The sequence below is a fragment of the Leptonychotes weddellii genome, chromosome 4 (genome assembly GCF_054177405.1).
Source record: "Leptonychotes weddellii isolate Sample4059 chromosome 4, ASM5417740v2, whole genome shotgun sequence".
In the NCBI taxonomy this organism is placed as follows: Eukaryota; Metazoa; Chordata; class Mammalia; order Carnivora; family Phocidae; genus Leptonychotes; species Leptonychotes weddellii.
The window spans coordinates 20,486,795-20,510,315 of record NC_138372.1 but is presented as its reverse complement, the minus strand read 5'-3'; the positions used below and the strand labels follow the sequence as shown (position 1 = coordinate 20,510,315).

General features: G+C 53.3%; 1 protein-coding gene across 6 annotated transcripts in view; it reads right to left on the bottom strand.

The window, feature by feature from the left end:
* The window catches only part of PTPRU (protein tyrosine phosphatase receptor type U), a 76,269-nt gene that overhangs the window by 49,320 nt on the left and 3,428 nt on the right, over positions 1 to 23,521 (bottom strand). For all 6 annotated transcript variants that reach the window (XM_081817920.1, XM_081817921.1, XM_081817924.1 and 3 more), the window contains exons 2-7: positions 11,350 to 11,481; positions 8,233 to 8,504; positions 7,618 to 7,699; positions 7,398 to 7,513; positions 6,810 to 6,984; positions 5,944 to 6,237 (exon numbers count right to left, since the gene is read on the bottom strand). In XM_081817920.1, the coding sequence (XP_081674046.1) occupies positions 5,944 to 6,237; positions 6,810 to 6,984; positions 7,398 to 7,513; positions 7,618 to 7,699; positions 8,233 to 8,504; positions 11,350 to 11,481 (1,071 nt within the window). The remainder of the gene's footprint in view (positions 1 to 5,943; positions 6,238 to 6,809; positions 6,985 to 7,397; positions 7,514 to 7,617; positions 7,700 to 8,232; positions 8,505 to 11,349; positions 11,482 to 23,521) is intronic.

The window sequence follows — 23,521 nt, the reverse complement described above, 5'->3', positions numbered from 1 at the left end:
AATTCTAATAGGATGCAATAACCCTGAACCGTTCAACTGTTTCTCCTGGAAGGGGCTTTGGAGTGGGGTCTGGTGCTCCAAATTTCAAATCCAATGGGGTCTCCAAAGTGCAAATTTTATACAACTATTTGTTAAAGCAATATATTTCAAAGCCCTTTCTTAAGCCGCTCCTGACTATCCTCCAGAAACTACTCAGAGCGGGGAGAAAAAACACTGTAAGCACGAAATTGTTCAGTGTAGTCTTACTTATAATAATAAGGATCTGGAAACATAATAGTTAAGCAATATGGAGACACTCCCTGGACTTCTAAAAGCCAATAAACATAATTATAAACACCACCACACATGGGACGCCACAAAGCAGAGGAAGCAGACTACAGAATGCTTTCTACATCCCAATGACAAGGGTGTAAAACTGTACTGAAGGCATATGGGCAGAGATTTGAAGAAGACTGAAAAACTGGGCGAGGATGGCAAGGTTTAGAGTGATTTTTTTTAAATGCCTTCTCCTGACATTATATTACTGTTTTTACAGTAAATCATATTGCAGGAAGGGAGTTTCAGGGAGATGGGGGAGAGGACAACACAACTGACCAACTGCTGGCCAAGGTGCCTAGGCAGGGTGCTGGGGAAGGGGGCGGGAGGTACATCACCGAACCAAGAGAAGCACGTCATTAGGACGGGCAGGAGGAGTCATTAAGGTTTTGTCTGTCTGGTCCCGGGCCCCAGCTTCTGTCCTCGCCAGCCCGTGTGAAGTGTTCAGCAGTGCCTGGCACAACGTGGCCACGTCAGCCCATGATGGCACCTGCTGTGCCCGTGTCTGCTCTGGTTTTCAAATACTTCCCTGGAAATCAGGAGAGTCAGACTTTGGTTCTGACTGCTATGGACTCACTGGGTGGATCTGGGCAAGTGACTAACTCTCTAAAACTCAGTTTACTCGTCTGTAAAATGGGAGTTAGTGACCACTGTCACCACGCAGCCTGCGGCTGGGGCCCACTGTACCATCCCAGGCAAGTGCCTTCCCCTCTCTGGGTTTCATTCCCCCATCTGTATACTCAGGAGAGGAGAAGAGAGATTGTCTGTGGACCGCCAGCTCTGATTTCTTTTATTCTGAATACCGGAGCAGAACTGGCTTTGAAGAGTTAAAAACACTGTAACAATAACAGCTGTCATTTGCTGTGTGCTTACTGTATGTCAGGCCCCATCTTCACACGTATTTGGTACATTTATGGCCATTATTTGCATTTCACCCGAAACACTGGACGGCCCGAGGGTGCAGGCCTCACACCTCCTCTCTTTTCCACGCTCACTTATTCCCTAAAATCTCAGGACTGAATCCGGGGTTCTCAACCCTGGCACTCCTGACACTTTGTACTAGATAATTCTCTGTTGTGGGGGCTGTTTGTGCACCATAGGACGTTCGGCAGTTTCCCTGGCTTCCTCTACCCTTCAGATGCCATTATCACTCCACCCCCGGTTGTAATAACCCATGTCTCCAGACACTGCAAATGTCTCCTGGGAGACAAAATCACCCCCAGTCGAGAAACACCAGGGTAAAAGATCTCATCCAGTCTCGTGGCTTTAAATGCCATCTATGTCTATGCTGCTGACTTTCAAATTTCTATCTGCAGCCTGAACCTCTTCCCTGAGCTCCACTCGTAAATCCATCTGCCTGATAGATATCTCCACTTGAACGTCTAATAGGCATCTCAAAGTCAACTTTTCCAGCACAGAACTCCTGATCTACGGCACCCTGTCACACCTGCCCCTCTGCGGTCTGCTTCTTTCCAGTAAATGACAACTTCAACCTTCCAGCTGCTCAAGCAAAACACCTTGGAGCCATCCCTGACTTCTCTCTACTTCCCTCTCGCCTGTGCAATATGCGGTCCATTGGCAAATGCAGTCAGCTCGACCTTCACAGCCTCCACTTGCAGCCGCCCAGTTATAGCAGCCTCCTCACTGGTCTGCCCTTCTTGGCCCCTCGCCCTCCTAGAATCTATACTTCGCAAAAGGGCCAGAGTCATCCTTTTAAACAAAGTAGGTGATGTCACCCTGTTTTCCCCCCAGCAATTTCTCCAGCTTCCTTTGTGGCTCAGTCCTTCGCCTCCTTCAGGTCTTGCTCAAAAGTCACCTTCTCAGTAAAATGGTCCCTTGAGCATTTTTTTTAAATAGCAATCTTCCTACCCCCATGCCCAACCCACCCCCTCCCACCCCGGCCCGCCCTGCTTTATTCTTCACAGCGCTTATGAGCTTATCATCATCTGACAAACTATATATCCCACTTGTTTTACTGTCTCCTCCTGCCAGCATGTGAGTTCCATGCAGAGTTCCTGCAGGGCAGGGGGAACTCATATGCCAATGGCCTTGGTCTGTCGCGGCCACAGCGGCCACAGTCCTATATTCCTAGCAACTACAATATTGCCTGACACCTAACAATAAGCATTTGTTGAATGAACCTTAACACCAACCCTGCATGGTAAAGATTCGTATTCTTCTCATCCTGTAAAACAACCAGACGAAAGCTCCAAGAGGTTAAGTAACCTGACCCAGATTCCTCACCTAGAAAGTAATTCCCACTGGAACACTCCAACCCACCACCCAGAGTCTCTTCAAATGGGACATTCAACTGGATTTTAGATGGCTCCCCAGATCAGCTTTTAAAAACACTTAAGAATATAGACTGGCAAAAATAATAAAAACCTTGTATCCTAACCAAAAATTAACTCAAAACGGATCATTGGACTCAAATGTAGAGTAAAAATAGAACACTTTTAGGAAGGAAAAAAAAAAAAAAACAGGAGAAAATCTTTGAGATCTAAGGCGAGGCAAGGAGGTCTTAAACTTGACACCAAAACACAACTCATAAAAGGAAATGTTGACAAACTGGCCCTCATCAAAATTAAAAATGGTTGCTCTGTAAAAGCCCAGGTGAAGAGTATGAAAAGATGAGCTAAAGCAAGAAGAAAATATTTATACACTGCATACAGAACAAAGGACTAATATCTAGAAAACGTGTAAAGAACTCTCAAAACTCAGAAGGAAAGAACGAATAATCCAATTAGAAAATGGGCAAAGACATGAACAGTTCACCTAAGAGGATGACAGACGGCAAATAGCACATGGACAGCTGTTCAACATTACGCATTAAGGAAATGCAAATTAAGACCAAGATGGGATATCACCACACACCTCTCAGAATAGTTAAAAAAAAATAATGACAATTCCAAATGTGGACAAGGATAAAGAAAACTGGATCACTCATACATTGCTGGTGAGAATGTAAAACAAAACAGCCATTCTGGCAGTTTCTGATAAAACTAAATATGCGATTATCATACAACTCATCAGTCACACCCTTGGGCACTTATCCCAGAAAAATGAAAACGCATGTTCGTGCAAAAATCTATACACAAATGTTCACAGCAGCTTTACTTATAAGAGCCCAAAATAGGAGCCAGTCCAGATGTCCCTCAACAGGTGAATAACCATTCACCTGTTAAAACAAACTACAGTGTATCCACACCATGGAATGCTACTCAGCAATAAAAAGAAACAAATGACTGATGTACTATAACAACTTGGATGAGTCTCCAGGGAATTATGCTGAGCAAAACAGCCAATCTTAGTGCCAAGACAATTCAATGGGAAAAGAATACTCTTTTCAACAAATGGTGCTGGGACAACTGGACATCCACATGCAAAAGAATGGAGTTGGTCCCCTACCTCACAACATATGCAAACACTAACTCAAAACAGATCAAGGGCCTAAATGTAAAAATTAAAACTATAAAAGTCTTAGAAAAAATAGGGGTAAATCTTTGTGACTTTGGATTGGGCAATGGTTTCTTAATAGGACATCAAAATCACAAACAACAAAAGAAAAACAGACAAATTGGACTTCCTCAAAATGAAAAACTATTGTCTACAAACAACACCATTTAGAAAATTAAGAGACAACCCACAGAATCAAAGAAAATGTTCGCAAATATATCTGATAAGGGTCTAGCACCCATAATACATAAAGAATTCTTACAATTCAATAATACAAAAACAAATAACCCAACTTAAAAATGGGTAAAAACTCTGAGTAGATATTTCTACATAGAAGACATACAAATGGCCAATGAGTACATGAAAAATTGCTCAATATCATTAACCATCAGTGAAATGCAAGTCAAAAACCCACTGAGATACCATTTCACACCCACTATGAGGGTTATAATCAAAAAACAGATAATAACCACTGTTGGTGAGAATGCAGAGAAATCAGAACCTTCATACACTGCTGTTGGGAATGTAAAAAAATGGTACAGCTGCATACAATGCAACATTGTTCGGCAATAAAAAAAGATAAAGGAAAAAACATGCTACAACATGGATAAACCTTGAAAACATGAGCTAAGTGAAAGAAGCTGATCACAAAGACTATGCCTCATATGATTCCATTTATATGAAATGTCCAGAAAAAGGCAAATCTACAGAGACAGGAAGTAGATTAATGGTTGCCTAGAGCTGGAGGTGGTAGGAGGAAATGTGGGGAGGAGTAGACTGCTAAAGAGTACAAACTTTCCTTCTGGGGTGATGAAAATGCTCTAAAACGGATTGTGGTGATGGATGCACAACTCTGAATATGCTATAAATCACTGAATTGTACACTCTAATGAGTGAATTTATGAGATGTGAATTATATCTCAATAAACCTGTTACCAAATTTTTAAAAACCAATTTCAAAAGGTTATATACTATATGATTTCATATTTATATAACATTTTTGAAATGGCAAAATTTTAGAAATGACGGGCAGATTACTGGTTACCAGGAGCTGAGGTGGGAGGAAGGGAAGGTGAAAATAGATATAAAGAGCCACACAAAGGAGTCTTAAATTGACTGAACAGTATCTTGACTATGGCGATAAACATGCAAACCTATACATGTGATAAACTATATAGCACTAAATACACACACGCACACACGCACACACACAAATGGGGACAAGTGAAATTGGGGAACTCTGAAGATCTGCGGATTATATAAATGTCAATACCTTGGCTGTGATATTATACTACAGGTTTGCAAAATGTTCCCATTGCGGGAAACAGGGTAAAGTGTGTGGGCAATCTCTGTATCTTTTGCTTTCTTTTTTTTTCTTTTTTTTTTTTAAGTACTCTCTATACCCAACTTGCAGCTTGAACTCACAACTCCGAGGTCACAAGTCACATACTCTACCAACTGAGCCAGCCAGGCCCCCTGCAGTTTTTCTTACAACTGCATGTGAATTTATAATTATCTCAATAAAGATTCCAATTAAGGAAATACATTGAAACCCGTTCTGTTCTATTCTCAATTTCTCTTTAGGTTAAACAAGAGTGTCCTTTGATGCAGGAGTGCCATAGCTCCTAACAGCTGCTTATACCGTTTTGAACAAAGAAGAGCAGACCTCAGGCTCAAAAGACCCAAGAAAATCCAGCTGAAATTTAATAACACACTTTTATTTTATGGCATATAGTCATTTATCTAAATGCTTTAATGTAGAATTAAGAACACAAATTCTGGAGCCAGGCAGTCAAGGATTCCAATGCCAACTCCGCCACTTATTAGCTATGTGACCTTGTGCCAGTCACTTAACATCTCTGTACTTCAGACACCTCATCTGTAGAATGGGTATGACAAGAGTACCTAGATCATAGTGTTGGGAGTTTTAAATCAATGTCTGTGTGTGTGCGTATGTGTTTATATACATATGTGAGTCTGGCACAAAATATTAGCTATCATTACCTTTACCATAACAAGGATTGGGGGGAAATCACGACGTTTTATAATGTTTTAGAGGCACAAGGGCAGGCCATATTACCTCTCGTAATGTGCCCCCTTGGTCCATCCCTGGGTAGCCCTGAGCCCATACCCAGGTGTCCCAAGGACGGAGTTGGGCCAGGAGGTACCCACCTGCGCACTTGGTTCGGCTGATGAGGGGCGGCCCGGGGCGGCCAGTGCCGCCGTCACCCGGGCGCGTGAGCAGCACGCTGATCTCGTACTCCGTGTCCGGGTCAAGGTGCCACAGCTTGTAGGTCTGCAGGCTGACGGCATGCACCTCGGCCCACGGGCCGCGGGACATGCGGTACTCAATCTCCTTGCGCACAATCGGCCCGTCGCCAATGATGGAGTTGGTGTTGAGCTGGATGATGAGGTAGGTGGGCCCTGCGCGCAGCAGCTGCGGGGGCGCAATGGGGGTGGGGGGCTCTGCGAGGGCGTGAGGGAGAGGCGGAGCCGAAGGATGCGCTGTGAGACCCTGCCTGGATGGCAGCACATCCGAATCCCCAGTAGCCCTCCCTGTCCTCCCAGGACCCTGATGAAGCCCCCAGACCCTCAACTAGACTTTCTTGCCCGCGCCCATTAAATCCTCAGGCCCTAAGGGGCACCCGCTCCAAAGGCTGATCCCACACTCACCCCTAAGCCTACACCCTGTCCCTCACTCCCCTCTGAATCCCCGAGTTCTAGCGTTCAGGGGCTGACCGCAGGAGGCTTGGCTCAACCCCAGCTCCCCAGAGCCAGACCCCGCCTCGCGTGGCTCACACGCTAACAGGGTCTCCCCGCCCACCGGCCTCTCAGACCCCGCCCCCTCGATCAGACCTCCTTCCAGGGGAGAAACTGCCCCTTCCACAGGCCCCGCCCCCGGTCACACCCTGCCGGCCCCACCTTTCCGCGGGCCACGCCCGTCTATCCGGCCATGCCCCGCCCCCCCCGCCAGCCCCATCCCTCGGAGGGGGCAGCCCCAGCACCCACCCCCCCTACGCGAGCGTAAGCCGGCTGACCCTTGACGATGAGCTCCGCGAAGTTGGAGACGCCCGCGCCTCGCGGGGCCTGGGACACGCAACGGTACAGGTCCTGCTCCGAGCGGCTCACGGAGGCCAGCAGGAAGGTAGCTAGGAAGCGCCGGTGGCTGATGTGCCGCACGGCGGCGGCGGGCACCAGCGCCCCGCTCTGGCGCTGCTCAGGGGTAAGGTGGACAGGGTCAGGAGCGCCCGAGAGGGAGGGTCGCGATCTCGCTCTGACCGGGGCGAGGGGAGTAGTCTATGTCCTGGCCCCATTTAGCTGTCCCTAGTACACAGGGAACATATGGGGTTCCTGGAACTAGCTCCGCCACTGGAAGGTGTGGGATAAGAAGCTGATTAAGGGAATGTGGTCTCTGCCTCTGATGGAGGGTGGTCTGGGGATCCTGGAGCCCCCCCTCTGTCCTGGGGGTATAAGAGCACCCAAGAGGGCAGAGCAGAGCCTAGGTGAGGGCAGGGAGGCATGAGTAGAGGTGCTGGAAAATGCAGGAGCGACTCAGCACCCCGCAAGGAAAACCCAGGTCCCAGAAGAAGTCTCCCTCACACTGATAAGGTCCCTACCCCCCTCACCTGCAGGAGAAAGCGCTCGGCCTCTACTGCTCTGCCTGCGGCCATGCACTGGAAGGAAGCGTTCTGGCCAGCATTGACCTCCACATCGCCCAGGCGGGAGAAGTGCGGGGCCTTCGCTGCGAGGAATAGAGCCTGCGTGTGAGCTGGGCCTATGCCCCCCACAGGCAGGAGCCCCGGCCACCACACCCCTCACCCTGCACCCTGGGGGACTGGGACTCACCGCAGGGGTAGCTGAGAAGCAGGACGTCATCGAGGCCCATGTAGCCCCTGCCGTCTGGGGAGGTGAGGGCCTCAAACAGCACCTGGGGGAGGCGGGAGGGTCCCTGTCATATCCCTCCAGCCCTACCTGGGGGGTGCCCACAAGGGATCCCTTTAGCTCTGCTCCAGTCCAGGCTCCTCAACCAGTCGAGGTCAGAGCCCAACTCACAATGACCTTCCCTACCAAGCCGGCTAGTTGTGGGAGGGAGTGTCAGCAGCCAGAGCTAACAAGGTCAAGGCCAGAGGTTCCATCCCAGTTCTGGACCCTTGCCCTCAAGCAGGAAAACTTCTCCCAGCCAGACAGGGTTTCCAGGTCAGCACTGTTCCAACTCACCCTTGACTCTAGCCACAGACTATTTCTATTGACAGTGATCTCTGACGCTGGATCTGGACCGCAGTGGCACTGAATCACCCGATGCTGACCACAGACTGACCCCTGACCTTGACCGCATATTGACTCCCAATGCTGAACACAGACTAATTTCAACCTCGGTCACTAGCTTACTCTGACCTCAGGTTGACACCTCTCCACCCCCACCCCTAAGCACAGGCTGACCACAGACCAAACCCAGCCTACCTGATATTCATTGGGCCAGAAGGTGCTGACAGCCAGCTCAGCCTGGTGCCACTGACGGCCATGCGACCCAGTCATGTTCCAGACGGCACTGCCCAGGGGACCCCCATTGACACGCACGTAGACACCCAAGGTGCCCGGGCTGTGCCCATCCCGGCTATACAGGAAGTAGCTGAACTGCATGCAGTGGGTATCATTCTCGCTCAGGCTCTGGAAGATGACATGGGCCCTCTGGCCTGGAGCATGCTGGGAAGCATTGACCATCAAGTAGGAGCCTGGAAAGAGAGGAGGAAGAGGCAGGAGCTGAGGAGGCTTGGGGAGGACCAAGGTCAGGTAGGCAGAGGAATGGGGCAGAAACAAAGGACTCCAGGCATTTGGACCCACTGGGTGTCAAGGGTTCTGAGTTCTGGTCCCAGCTATGACTCACTAGGTTGAGTCCCTTCACCTCCCTGCATCTGTTTCCCAGAGGAGAGAATTGGAGAGGCAAAAAACACACACAAGTGATTCTCTCAAAACCTTTTATGGCCCCTCACCACCTACAATCACAGTCCAAGCTCATGCTGACCCACGACTTTCCCCATGTTCTGAGCTGCCCTGGGAGGCAGGGACTAACTAGGTCATTCATCTTGGAGTCAAGAGTCTGGCACATGACAGGCCCTCGAAAGCTCCCTTTTCTGAAGCCCTCCCTCCCTGCTCCTCTACAGGCTTCTCTCCTGGCCTTTGGATCATTAATAAAGTGTAGGTCTGTCTCGCCAGCAGTCTGTGATGCCTCGGGGGCTCCACTGGGTCCCCAGCACAGGTCTGAACCCAAGCTGAATGAGCGTGTAGAACAGAGACCAAATGAAAGGACTCTAACTTCCCTTCCAGCCCCCACCCTAGGTCTAAATGCCTGGGATACAATTCTCTTAATTTCCAACATGGAGAAAGGCAGCACTCTCCTTCCCCAGATCCAGATCCGGGCTGGGCACGGGCAGGGGAGTAGGAGGGGGGTTGGCAGGGTGAGAGTGGGCTGGACTCCTCAGGACCTGGCTGGAGGATTATGGCTTCCCTTTTGTGGGGAGAAGGCCCCAGCAGCTGCCAAGAGGGTACCCACAGCCACCCAGCGCTGCCTCCTCCCAGGCTTGGCTACCAGCCAACACAAGCTCATTCAGATCCCAAACCAGCAGGCTCCCTGCTCTGGGAGGGCTCCCCAGGGACTCCACTGGAAGGGATCTCATTCATCTCTGTGAGCCAGAGGCCTGTGAAGGCGGCTCCTGGATCAGTCCTGGCAGGGTAGTAAACAGAACCCCCGAGTCTCCATCCCCACCCAGAAAGGGGCACATCCCCCAACAGTGTCTCCGGTCCCACTCCTCTATCCTCCTCTCTCCTCTCCCTGTGAGCAGCTACGTGTGTCTCTCCCCCTTTCAGTCTGACACTTTGTTCTTGCCTCTTCCTCCGGCTTCCTCTGCCCCTCTGCCCCTCTCTCCTCTCTTTTTTCCTACTTTGTCCTCACTCTGCATCCCTCTCCTTCTCTTTCATTTTCTCCCTTCATTGCAGTGGCTCTACCTTCTCCTCTCTGTTGCTGAATCTCCCTCGTTCCTTCTCCCTCCATCCCCAACTCCCTTCCCTAGAATGTGAGCACCAAGAGAGCAGAGACTGTGGCCCTCTTGCGAACCACTGCAGCCCTAGGATCCAGCACAAGGCCCACACTAAATACTAAATTTCTTGCTCCCTATGAGAGAGAGAGGCAGAGCCCACACAGGGTCCCTGCCATGGTGGGCACCTTACAGATCACAGTCACACAGGTCAGACTCTGATACCTACTAACACAGAGGTCAAACAAGGAGCTGAAGGCTGTTTATGTAAAGGCAGAGAGGAATGCCCCAGGGGAGGGCACAGTGTGAGCAAAGGCACAGAAGGGGGAGGCAGGGAGGCCTCCAGGAGGCAAGGTGAGTGGTAGGAGATAAGCCTAAAGGCTGCCTGTGTCAGGCTGTGCAGGGGCCCTCTGGCGGCTTCAAGTCCTGGCCTCACCACTGAGAACTTCTGCTGACCCTCCCCAAACCTTTGACAGCAGGTGCAATTGCAGCCATGCTGTGAGCTGAGTAGCAAAGGGCCTGGCCCACTACTATGACAGGGTGAAGGGGAGGAGGTCCTGAAGCTGTCTATTCTGGGGTTCCCTCAGCAAGCCTATTTGTTCTCACACTATGCTATGTCTTCCAACCCAAGCTAATAAAGTTGATAATTTGGCCTCCATCTGTCTCATCCTTTTCTGAATGCCCCGTTGATTCTGCACCCAGTGAAGGGAGTGCTGGTACTTGGGCCCCCTCAAATACCTCCAACGATAGCAACTAAACATTAATTGAATGCTTACATGCCACTCCCATGTTATGCACCTTGTAGACATTATCTAATAACCCTATGAAATGGATTCCTATGCTCTCCACTTTACAGTTAAGTTAATGGAAGCTCAGAGAAGTTAAGTGATTTGCCCAAAGTCACACAGCTGATGAAGCCAGGATTTGAAGCCCAGTCTTCATGGTTCCAGAACCAATACACTAGGGGCCATTATCAGAGTAGGAGGCCGGTAATACAGTCCATGTAATTAGACTCCTGACTCCCATTCCAGTGCTCATGATACCATAAGTGCCTCATCCTGAAACAGGGCAGAGCAAGGTAGAAACTGGGAAGGATCCAGGACTTCCAAGAAGAAAGGGACAGAGGAAGGAAGGTTTTATACACATCCAGCCCCCAGTGTTACTGCTCTGTCAGCATCTTCAAGTCCTGGGAGACAAGGATGCAGAGGCTCTCAGGGAGAAGAGAGCCTCCCTGAAGGTGGAGGACTTAGGAAGACCTGATGGGAGTAGGGTGGACCCCGAGCTAAGGATAATGGGAAGTGGGTTTTAACTTACAGCTATAAGTGTCTTTGATTGCTTGAACCCGCACCCATTTTACAGGTAAAACTACCTGATATACACAATTGGACAGTGTCCACAGAGCCCCACATTGACAGTATCATGTATGTCATTACAGATGCAAAGGCAGATGAGACCCAGACAGGTTAAGAAATGTGCCCAAGGTCACACAACAGGTGGCTAGAACTGGAAGGAGAGAAAGAGGAATGGTGGTGGGGAGTAGGCTCACCGTGGGGCAGGTCCGCCGGAGACTGGGTGCCAGGGTGGACGTGCACTTGCTCCCACTGGAAGTCGTCATACTGGGCCTGGCTGTACTCACAGGGCACTGCTGGGTCACTCACCTCCTCGAAGGTGCAGCCGGCTGTGAGGGCAGGGCCTGGTTAGCCCCAGCTAGGGCAGGGCCGCTGGCCAGGAGGACTCCTGGGGCTCCCCTCCAGGCGCCCCCGCTGCTCTCTCCCACCCAAGCCCACCCCCCTTCCCTCCCTCTCCTAGGCCTCTCCCCACTGCTCCCTCCCTCCAACAAAACTCTCCCTCCTCCAACCCTTCCCCTCTTTTTACTGTCTCCACCCAACACCAAGACCTCCCCACCCTGCCCACCCTCCAGGACTTGCCAGGACCCCACACTGCTCAACCACCCATCAAAGACCCTCCCCCAGGAAAACTACTTAACATTATCACTCCATCATTTGAACCTCAAAACTCGTGAGATCAGGTCTAGAATAAACCCCATTTTACAGATGAGGAAACTAAGGCCTTAAGGGCACACAGCTCAGGACTGGCAGGCTCGTGAATGCACGAAGCCAGCCCTTATGGTCTCTCCTTCACAATAACAACAATGGCCACTGACTATTTCAGGCTTACCACAAGCCCTGCATGGTGCTAGCTACCCGCTCTCGGCGTGGCATCTCATTCAGGCCTCATCTCCCAAGGCAGGAGCCCCAATGATTCCTGCCCGACAGGTGAGCTTCGGGGATTCACTCATCACCCAGTCACCCAAGTCAGGTCCCTGCCTGTGGGCATGGGACAGGCAAAAGCACAGTCCTGCATGGACGGGCCGCACGTACGACTAGAGAAGCAGCGTCCCATGATTTGGACCCAATATTTACACTAGAAAGGAGAAGAGGAGGGAGGGAAGAAGGCAGGGTAAAAACAGATGTGAGTCCTTTGCCTGGTAACGAGGTCCATGTTTCTCAGTAGCTCATCAGAGCCCTGAGACCGCCACTGGTGGGGGGAAGAAACCGCAAACTGGTTCCTACACCCACTCCCAAACCTCGGTGCTGGTGGCCCCGTCATGGGCAGTCCAAGGCATCGGGGACCCGAGAAAAGGCCTGGCCAAGTGATAAGGAAGCAAGGAAGGATAAGCACATCAGGCCAGGCCCGGTGCGGGGTACCTGCCAGCCACCCCTTCTGACAGATGATGTGACGGAGGCCCCAGGGGATGAAGGGCTCCGTGCAGAGTATCACATGGTGGGTACGTGAGCGGGCTTTGGCATTAGACAGACTTGGGATTGAATCTTGACTCTGCAACTTGCCAACCCTTGTGACCGCAGGCAAGTCACTTCTCCTGTTCCGAGCCTCAGTTCCCACCTCTGCACGTGGGGTTGTCGGGGATGCAACGCGGGGGTCCACCTCTCACCAGGCCTCGCGCGTGCAAGTTCTCAGGAAATGGTCCTTCACAGGCGCCCCTAGAGCCCACCCGAGCCACAGGATGGGACTCAAACCTGCATCAGCCAGATACCAGAGCCCGTGTTTCCTTCACCAGGAGGAGCACAACCAAGCTCCTTCCCAGGCTCAAGAAGAGAAAGGAAAAGAAATAAAGAAGGAAAAGAAACTGGGGGCTGAGGGCCACGTGCCAGGCAGGCACCTGCACTGCGGCAGGGAATCCACTTTGGGGGGCTCGCCACGGTCGGGGGTCCTCCGTTCCTCTTCCTGCACCCCACTGGAGTGTAAAACAATGAGATGTGGGCATGAGGCTGGCACCGAGTGGATGCAATGAAATAACAGAAGCCTCTCTCCAGAGCTGGAGCAGGACCTTGGCTGCGCTCTTTGCCTCTTTGTGTGAAAATCCCAAGTCAGCAGCATGCCCTGTGGCCTGTGGGAGGGAAGTTTTAACCCAACCTGTGTTGGGAAGGCCTCAACTCTCCCTCTAGAAAATGACCCACAGTACAGCACAGAGGGAGGCCGTGCCCAGCAGGGATGGTCAGGGAAGGTCAGGGAGGGCTTCCTGAAGGAGGGGACAGCTGACTTCATTCAGCCTGAGCTGAGTCTGCAGTCTGCTCCCGAGGTTCTTGGCCAACGCCTCCCTAAGGCAGAGGGATTGCCAGAAAGGGAAGCGGAGGATCTAGAGCCTAGATGGGGCTCAGGCCCTTCCTATTCCTTTACAAGGCAGGTTCAAGTACAAGGCAGCTGCCCAAGGATGTCTCATCCATGGCCCTGGGGCAAGCCTGGGAGTGCTTTGGCTTCCCCCTGTCCATCCTCAGCCAGGCCACGTGAGCTATCAGGACTCCCAGACTGACTGACCTAGTCGGATGGACCCTCAAGACCATGTGACCTCAGCCAAAGTAACTCCCAGACTGCCCCAGGTCAGTGGCCCCCAGACAGACTGACCTCAGCCAGAGTAGCCCCCAGCTAATTATCCCTGGCCATAGCGGTCCCAACTTCATCCAGACCATCTGACTTCAACCAGAAGACCACCCAATTGCCTGACTGACCCCCAGACCAGCTAACCCTGGCCAGAGTGTCCCCTGACACTCCCTGACTCCCACAACTGATCTCAGCCAAGGTAACCTCCCTGGCTGAACTTCCCCCTCCATAGGCAGAATGACTCCCTCTCCCTGGTCCATGTCCATCCTCAGCCCTGTGCCTCTGGGCCAAGCCCAATTCCAACCACAACCCTTAGGGGATAACATCTCTGGGTCCAGACTCCTCAGTGAGAGCCCCATCCCCAGTCCTCCCCAGCTCAACTCTGGGGTGGGAAAAGTCAGGCCTCCTAGGTCCTGAGGAAAACCCTATCCCCTCCAGTCTGGATGGCTCATGAGCCACAGCCCCAAAGCCAAGCCCCAGCTCCTTCTAGAGACCCAACTCCTGCTGGAGATCACCGACCTGGTTGGGGGGAATTAGATCAGACTTTGGATCCAGAGCAAGAATGGTAGCAGGGAATCCCTCTTGACTCCATCAACACAGACATGGGCCACAGACATGTACACACACACACATCAACACCACCATGAGACTGTTGCCACTTACAATCATGTCCACCTATGCCCATGAAACTCCATAGTAATTCATAAGGCAGGTACTATTATTATTCCCGTTTTACAAATGGAAGCCGAGACACAGAGAGATGAGGTGGCTTGCCCAAGGCCGCGCTCTAAGTCCCAGAAGCTGGGATTTAAGTCACCTTTCTTTATTCAAGGAGATTAGGTCCAGACAAAATAAGGCCCTGGTATTCCGCTGGCCACATGTGTTAATTCAGTTCCATTCATAGGAAATTCATCCACTGAAAGTACGAAGCAGGTCCCAGGCTGACACTATTAGAGGGACAAGGATGATTAAGATTCTGCCCTGCCCTCAGGGACCTCCCAGTCTGAGTGGGGGTGACGGAATACGACAAAGCAGAGAAGGGTCAAGACCACAAGGAGGGGTCCGGGAGAAAGACTTTCTGGAGGTGGGTGCATCTGAACAGGGCCTGGAAGGATGGTTATCATTCTGGCCAGAAGAGATGGGCGGAAAGGTATCTGAGACAAAGGGCCGGGCAGAAGCAAAGGAGGGGAGGAAATCAACACACAGTCCAGAGCATAGAGAGGAGCGCAGACTGACCCAAGCAATGGGAGAGAAGGCTGGAGAAAGGAAGGCCGAGGCCAGACCAGGGAGGGAGGGCCTTATGTGTCTAGGTGAGTTTGGCCTCATTTAGAACTGGGAAGCCAGAGTAGGTGTTTGAGCAGGCTTCAGGTGAGACAGGGATACATCCTCTATGCCAGGAGGAGGGCAGGTGGGTTCTCCAAAGGGCAGCACAGGATCAGGAGGGAGTTCGGTGGGACAAGCCCCTATGGGGTCCACAGTCAGATGTCAGGAACTGCTGAGGAAAGGAGCCTCAGGTCCCCATCCTAGATGCAAACAGCACACACTCTAGTCACACCCAGAGAGATGCACAACACGCGCACACACGTGGCCCCACACTCCCTTCCCCCAGCCTAGTCCAAGCCTCGGGGACACGGTCTCAGCCAGGCTGGGGCCAGGGAGAAAACCAGACCCCGCCATGGGTACCCCATCTCTGCCCTGGCCTCGCAGAGAGGGTGGGCTGAATCAACCCAGGACCCCCACCAGTTCCCCCAGCCTCAGCTCAAACTGGCCCAGCTACATTCCTCAGCTAATCTCCCCAATCTGGCAGGCGGTTGCCTCAGCAACCGTCAGCCACAATTTGGGAAGGCAGGAGGATGGCTTATCCACATCCGGCTGGGCTCTGGATGGGGCGATGTAAGGGGCAAAGCAACCTCAGCAGGAAGAGTGATTGTGGGAAGAGGGTCTCCCCAGCACGAGGGCTTCCACATCTCCATGTGCGTGTGTTTCCATATGTTGACGTGTGTGTGTGTGCGCGTGTACATGGTTGTGAGAGTGATAGCCTGGTACCGACTCGCGAGCACTCAGCTGGGAGGCAGGAGACCTGGATCTAATTCCCGCTGAGCCTCTAACTCCCTGTGTGACCTGCAGCAGGCGACTGGCCCTCTCTGAATCTCTGCTTCTTCACCTATGAAATGAGAATGGGGACCCAGGTGACCTCTACGGCCACTTCCACCACCTCTAGAATTCTGGTTCCATTTGTGTGAGCATGCCTGTGAGCAAGAAGAATGTGAGGGCAGAGAGAGACTATGGGGCAGAGGTATATGTGAGGGTGAGCATGGGTCTCCGAGTGTGGGTCCCCCAGGCAGTGTGCTATGAAGTTGGGGGTGTGCAGGTGTAGATTCCTGTGCAGAGGTATATGGGCATACTCAGTGATAAGCATGTGCCTACAGGGGAGGTGAGTATATGCGGTGGGGTAGCAGGGAGTTGTGTGTGTGTGTGTGTGTGTGTGTGTGTCCCTGTGTGAGCACCAGACTCCTCCCCACCACACAGGGAATGATGCTCTGTGCCAAGTCTGGCTACCAGCCACCACCAGTATTTTCGGAAGGACCCTAGGTAAACAGAGTTTGTTTGCAATGAGATCTTTGTTCTCTTTGGTTTGTTAGTAGAGCATCCAGTTCCCAAGGGTGGCCCCAGGAGAAACAAAACTTCTCCTGCCAGACTGCAAGTCTGGGGGCTGGGATCATACCCAATCACAGGCACAGACCCAACCCTGGCCCAGGGAAACCAAATGCAACCCCAGGGACAGCCCTGGTCTAGTTCGTCATCTGAAGCCACATCCCTATGCCAGGTAGCCCAGCCCAACCCTGGAACCAACACTGGCCTCACCACTGGACATTCTTGCCCAACCCAGCCCTATCCTGTGTTCTCCACCCCAACTACAGCTCCATGTCAGGTCCATCTAACCCCACCTTCTCCATTCCTGGGGTCAGAGACTGACCTCCAAACCCCATCCCCAAGCCCTGTGCATAGCAGGTGGCCAACAGTGGCTAGACTTTTCGGCCCCATGATCCCAACTAGTCTGACCCCAACCAACCCCACCCAGGCTCAAGCACCATGACTCCAACCCAGAGACCTGGCCCAACCCACTTCACTGCTTTACTTGCCCAGATCCATACATCCAGACCTCAGCCCAGGTTCCCTAGAGCTGCTCTCCAGAGCCCTGCATAACCAATGAGTAATTACTTAAGGGCAGGGATGACCTCCTTCTAATCACCCAGGATTCAGCATGGCTGCAGCCAGGAAGATCACCCAAGACAGGACCACAGAGAGAAAAAGCTGAGCTGGTACCCCCTCCAGGAGCCAACACAGGGAGCAGCGATGCCAACATCCTTCCACCTCCACTGAGGATAGAAGGAAGCCAACTACAGCAGGGAACACTTAGGCCAGACCCACTCCCCATCTCCCTGATCACTATGCACCGCAAATCCCAAGGTTCATGGTAGGGCCGCCATGTTGGTGGTAGAAGGGGAAGGCACAGGGCGGAGCCCGGCTCCTGACAGAGGCAAAGGGCTGAATGGGGAGCTGCGCTGTGCAGAGGTACAGTGGGCGAAGAGTACACAGACCCCTGCAGTATGATATCAAAACACAGTGCAGCTGAGCAGAGAGGCAGAGGGCCATGCACAAACCCACACGGTGCGAAAATCTGCCCTTTGTTGCCTTCCATGGAGACACAGGGCTGTGGGGCGCCACGGTGTGGTGTGCGGGGCGGGGGGGGGGGGGCACAGTGTAGCAGCTCCGCACGGTACAGAGGCGGAATGCAGTCATACACCGGAGGGGAGCAGAGCACACGGCGTGCACAGACCCTGGTACCGGCCCCCCGTGCGGCATGGCGGAACCAGCGCAGAGGTGCCGCATCCGTCGTGGGCCTGACCCAGGGCTGCACAGAGGCACAGCGCGCCAGGGCCGCGCGTCCAGAGGCACACTGGGCAGGCGCTCGGTGCTCCGTGAGAGGTGCACGGAAGAAGGCCAGGGCGCCAAGTTCGAGCCCTACTGGTTCTTCTCGCTCTCCAGACACTAGCACGGGGCCGGGTACATAGCTGCTGCTCGGTGACTTCTCACGGCCAGCATGTGTCTGGCGCAGGTGCGCACAACAGTGCAGAGACACAGGGGTGAGAAGAGTGTGGTGTGGCGCGGAAGGAACCGCTGGGTGGGGAAGCCTAGTCCAGAATACAAGCTCAATATAGTCCCCAGCAGCGGAGTAGGTGTAGACTCCAGGGTAGGGGTAGAAAGCAGCACAGAAATGGAGCGCGGTGAAGATGCTGTGCGGAACCGTGAATTCGATGCAAGGGCTCTGGGGTCCTAAAATCCTGCAGAGTGCACACAACCCAACCGTGAGCACGTGCAGTGCAAGGCGGTAACCCTGTGCGGTCCATGCACAGATGCGCAGATGCAATGCTGGGTACGGTGCAGACGTGCTACCCGCAAAAACCCAAGCCAGTCCCAGAGCCTGACAAAGTGGCTCCAAGCTGCAGTGTGAGTACAGACTCCCCGAGCAGTGTGCAATGTGGGGCAGAGGTGCATGCAGGGCGGCCGCTCGAGGCAAAGATGTTGCTCAACTGCGGCTGCCAACAGAAACCTGGGGGAAAGGGCACTAGCAGACTCCCCAGCGGGAATCCCAAGAAAGGCTGAGACGCCGTAAGGGGCAGCGTGGCGGTGGCCATGGTGCCGTGCCGTGTGAAGGGCTTGGCCAGAGGGCACCTATCCAGCGCCGTGCAGTAAAGCACTGGGACCGAAGCGCGCATGAGGCAAAGGCGTGCTGTGTGGGTAGAGTGCAAAGGTGGAACGCAGAGCAGCTGTGCCCAGAGACTCAGGAAAGGCCACATGCCCAACACGGTCAGATCCCCACTGCAATCGTGCAATGCAGAGACGCCACGTGATGCAGAGATGCAGTGTGGCCGTCGCATGCCATCTGTTGGCACAGCACAGTGGTAGGATGCTAGGAGCTAGCCCCAAATCCCTGGAGAGTCCACAAGCCCCATGCAAGACACCCTGCCCAGTGAGGTGGTGCAGCGCAGAACAGAAATGCTCTACGGGGCAAACACGCAGTGTGGCCATAGAGAACCAAGTGTGGGCTCCAGGCAGTGGGCCGGTGTGAGGGGCTCTACCCAGAAACCCGGGAGAGTCCACCTTCCCGATGCAGCGGTGACATCTGGTAGAATGATCCAGCACAGACGAGAGCAGCAAAGACACAAATGGCAGGACACGTGCGGGATGGCTTTGCAGGACAAGGGGTTGAGGCAGAGGTGGAGAGCACAGACCCCCAGGAGGCTCTGCACCGCCAACGCAAGGCAGAATCCCGGCACGGTCATGCAGAGCCGGGCTAAGATTCGGTGTAGTGCCAGGACGCAATGCAGGGGCCCAGTCCTGAGGGGCTGAGCCCAGGAACCCCGGAGAGCGTACGCCCGCAGCGGGCCAGCGCCATGATGCAGTGCAGTTCGGAGTATAAGGCAAAGACACAGCACACAGCCGATGCCCCGCAGGGAGGTCGCATGTGCTATGATGCACTGGGCAGCGGGGACGCCCGGACTCCTAGAAAACTCTGTGACTCCAGCGCTGGCGGTCTGGGCTGGCTAACCCACGGGTTGGGGGCTGAGGCCTCGTCTGCCCTGTGGACTTCCCTCCACCCCGTCCCCCAAACCCCAACATCTTCAACCCCAGTGACTCTCCAAGGGCACAGGATGAAGCCATTGCTGTCCATGGGACGGGCAGCCCGAACTGAGCACATTGTGCAGGTATTTCTATCTGAGCAGGGCCCCAGTGTGCTGGCTGGCAGACAATGAATTCTGATTCTGCTGAAAAGCTTTTGGGCAATCAAAGCACATCCTCTGGCCCCCAGCCCAGGGCAGGGCGGTGCGGGGTAGGACAGGGCAGAGACGGAGAGGGAGACCTACTGGACTAGAACCTGGTACAGGGTGAGCAGGAAGTGGGATGAAGAACAGCGAGGATGTGAGAGGCGAGCCAGATCCAACCAACCTGGCTGGTCACTGCTGCCCTCCCCTCCACCACCCCCTCCAGGGCCTGGACGTCATCAGAAGCCAAAAACAAACTTTTCTGAGCACGCAGGATGCCCGCACACATACACACACAGGCTTAACAATTGTTAGCACTTACACAGTGCTTACTAGGTGGCAGGCCCTGTACTAACAACATACCTACGTGTATAAAATACATCCTCAGGGCAACTCCATGCAGCGCGTTCTATAATTACACCGATGTCACAGATGAGAACACTGAAGACCCAGAAAGGCCGAGTAACTTGCCCAGGTGTTACACAGCTGGTGGTGGCGGAGCTGGGATTAGAACCCACAGCCCGTGCTCTTAACCATACTGAAAGTAAAACACATATTTACATACATGTGCAACCATAAGGGTGCACATGTTCACACATGTAAACACACATATATAAGCATTCTGAGCAAAGTATCCCCCACTCTCTCAGCTGAGACCCATCTATCCTTGTCGTCCACATAGCTTTCCGACACCTCCCAGTTGTCACCTCTTTTTTTTTTTTTTTTTTTTGGAGAGAGAAAGAGTGCACGCGTGCGACCGGGGGAAGGGAGGGGAGAAGCAGAGGGAGAGGGTGAGAGAATCTTAAGCAGGCTCCACACCCAGTGCGGAGGCCCACGCGGGGCTTGATCTCACGATCCTTAGATCCTGACCTGAGCCGAAATCAAGAGTTGGACGCTTAACCGACTGAGCCACCCAGGTGCCCTCAGTTGTCACCCCTTATCCCCAACTGCCCCATGCCCCCCGGTTCTCTCCATCCTCCATCTGCCCCCCAACCCTCAGCTGTCCCCCCAACACCACCTGTCCCCTCGGCCCCAGCTGTCCCCAGCCTCCAGATATATCTTCATCCCTCGTTGTCTCCCATCCCCAGTTGTCCCCCATCCCTCAGCTGTTATTCTGCCCCCAACTGTGATCTTGGTCATCAAATATCCCCAACCACACCCTTTCCCAATTCCTCCATCCCAATCCTTCCACCCAGCTTCTATACTCTACTCCAAAACCTCAGGGACCGTTCCAAGTCCCTGTTCTCCACATCCCTTCTGATCCACCACTAGGTCCTGGGATCTGCACCCTGGGAATCTGCCCAAGACTTCCTGAGTCAGCCAGCAACAGCCTCTTCTGAGATGTCCACCTCAGGAGTCCTCCCCCAGCCATTCTGCAGGCAATGGCCGCCCTGCCCGGAGCAAGCCCAGAGGGCATACTGGCCCCCATCCGTGACGGCCCTCCAGAGCCCAGCTCCACCCTCCACCCGCTCCAAGCCTTCCCTGTGTACCCAGGGGTTCACATCAATGCAAACACTGAGTGGGCACCAACGATATACAAAGCCCTGGGGACAAGAAATGACAAAGACCCAGCCCAGCCTTCAGGGGGCTTCCAGCCCGGTGGGCAAAGAAGATGGAAAACTACTCAGCACACTGTCCTGTCCTACGTGCCTTATAGGAGAAATCGGAAAAGTCGTGCAGGGGTGTGAGGAAGTAGGGAGCATCCCTGGGGGAGTGACAGAGCTGGACTCAGGCTGGGCCAGTCAGCAGGCCCCCACGAGGTGAGAAGGGCGGGAGAGGCATTCTGGGCAGAAGGCACAGCATGTGCAAGGGCAGAGGGGTGTGAAAGGGCCTGGCAGGTTCTGGGATGAGGACTGGCCTGGTGATCCTGGATCATAAGGTGGACAAGAACGAGTGTGGTCAGGGGAGGAGAGGCATAAACATGAAGCTGTTCCAGAAAGCGGGGGGTGCATCATATAGGGTTTGGGTTTTGTCCCCTGGGTGCTGGAGAGCCTTGGGCTTAGGGCAAGGGAGTGGCAGCATCCCAGGTCTGCCTTCAAGAGGCCATTCAGGTCACAGGTGCTGGAAGCGCTGGAGAGCTGACAGCAGAATGGAGACCAAGGAGGGCTACTGCAATAGTCCAGGCAAGAAATGATGGGCTGGGAGGAAGGGGACGTGGATTCGACAAAACCTTCTTCAATGGCTGCAGAGTGATGGTTCAATCAGCCCACGTCCACCCCCTGAGGTATGCAGGCCTCACACCTCCAGGACAGCCCTGTCCATAGGACTTTCTGCCCTGATACAAATATCCGCTACCTGCACTGACCAATACAATAGCCACTAGCAACATGAGATTCTTGAGGACTTGAGATGTGGCAAGTGTGACTGTGGGATTGGTTTGTATTTTCATGAATTTTAACCAATTTAAATTTCATAACCACATGTGAATAAGTGGCCACCATATTGGAAACTGCAGGTAGAAAACATTTCCATCGTTGTGAGAAGTTCTATTTGCAGGAAGTTCAATTGAGAGTCAGCTCTAGAATGAGAAGAACCATTCTAGAGAAGCAGAACCAGTGGGGCCTTCTCCAGAGGCTCCTGGCCTTGGGGTCTGAAGGGAGATCAGGAGGCAACCCTCAGGGCAGGGGGTGTCAGAAGCTGAGTGGCAGAGGCCCTGGTACATAGCTATACACAGTCACCGGGACACTCCCTACCCAACACATGTGCATCCCTTTCCTGGAGACAGAAATCCTGATCACAGGGCACCCCACACCCAGACTCACGCACACCTGGATACTCTAATGCATGGGTACCCTGTTGCCGGACACAGATCCCCCCACACTCCGATATCCAGACACTTGGGAACCCCACACCCAGACACCCAAGTACTCAGATAGCCCCACATGTGGACACAACACAGAGACACTCCCATACTTGAACACCCATTAATCTGAGGACTGCCAGAACACCTGGATACACCCACCTCCGGATCCAGAGACACAGGGCCATCCTTAGGTTGGCACATCCTGATCCTCCCATAGCCTTGTCCTGGGACACCCACACCTAGATACTGAGATGCCACCCACCCAAACAGGTCTACACCCAAACTCCAGGTATTTGACACTTAGATACCAAGACACCCTAGCAGCAGGCTCCCCAGGGATCCAAACAGCTGGTCACCTCCCTATTCCAAATTCAGATCCTGCCATGCAGGGTAACCAGATGGGTAGACACCCTGACAAGCCACTTATATGTCCTGTGCCCCAGGCTACAATCACACACACACACACACACACACACACGCACGCACACCCCTCACCCCATTCTGACTGCCCAGATGCCAGGATCACACCTGCACGCACCTCAGCCAACCTTCCATAACCCCACCTGCAGGGGTCACTACAGGGAGAAGCCCTCCTCCCCTCCCTGGAGCTCACAAACAGTCAGCACACAGGTTGTGATCCCACCTGCCCACTCCAAGATCTGGGGCAGAGAACCAAAGGAGTCTCCCCCTCCTGATGCAAGGCGTGCCCTCCCTCCTCCCAGGACACTCAGCTCAAACTGACGGTTGGGACTCGATGCTTCTCACCACCTGCTGAGGCCTCCGGCACAAAGGCTGAGCCTGGGGGCAGGACAAGCCCCGCCAGCTGCTGGGGTGGGGGGGAGGGGACAGGGTTGGAGACAGAGCTGGAAGCTGTGGGGGAGGGGATGACAGGCAAGAGCCCGCTCCCTTCAGTCTCCACCAGGGACTCAACCTCCCCAACTCACAGCTCCCAGATGACTCTGTACGTGGCCTTTTCACACACAACACCCCACTCCCCCGGCAGAATTTTCCAGATTCCTGGAGGGAAAACCGAATTCTTTAATCCCTACTTTCAATGGAGTCAGTGCGCCCCCATCTGGCTTCTCCAGCTCAGAACTTGACCCACTGGACCTCATTCATTCTTTCTTGCCACATTTATTCAGCAACGGTGGGCCAGGACTTGTACCTGACACTAAGGATTCAGAAGT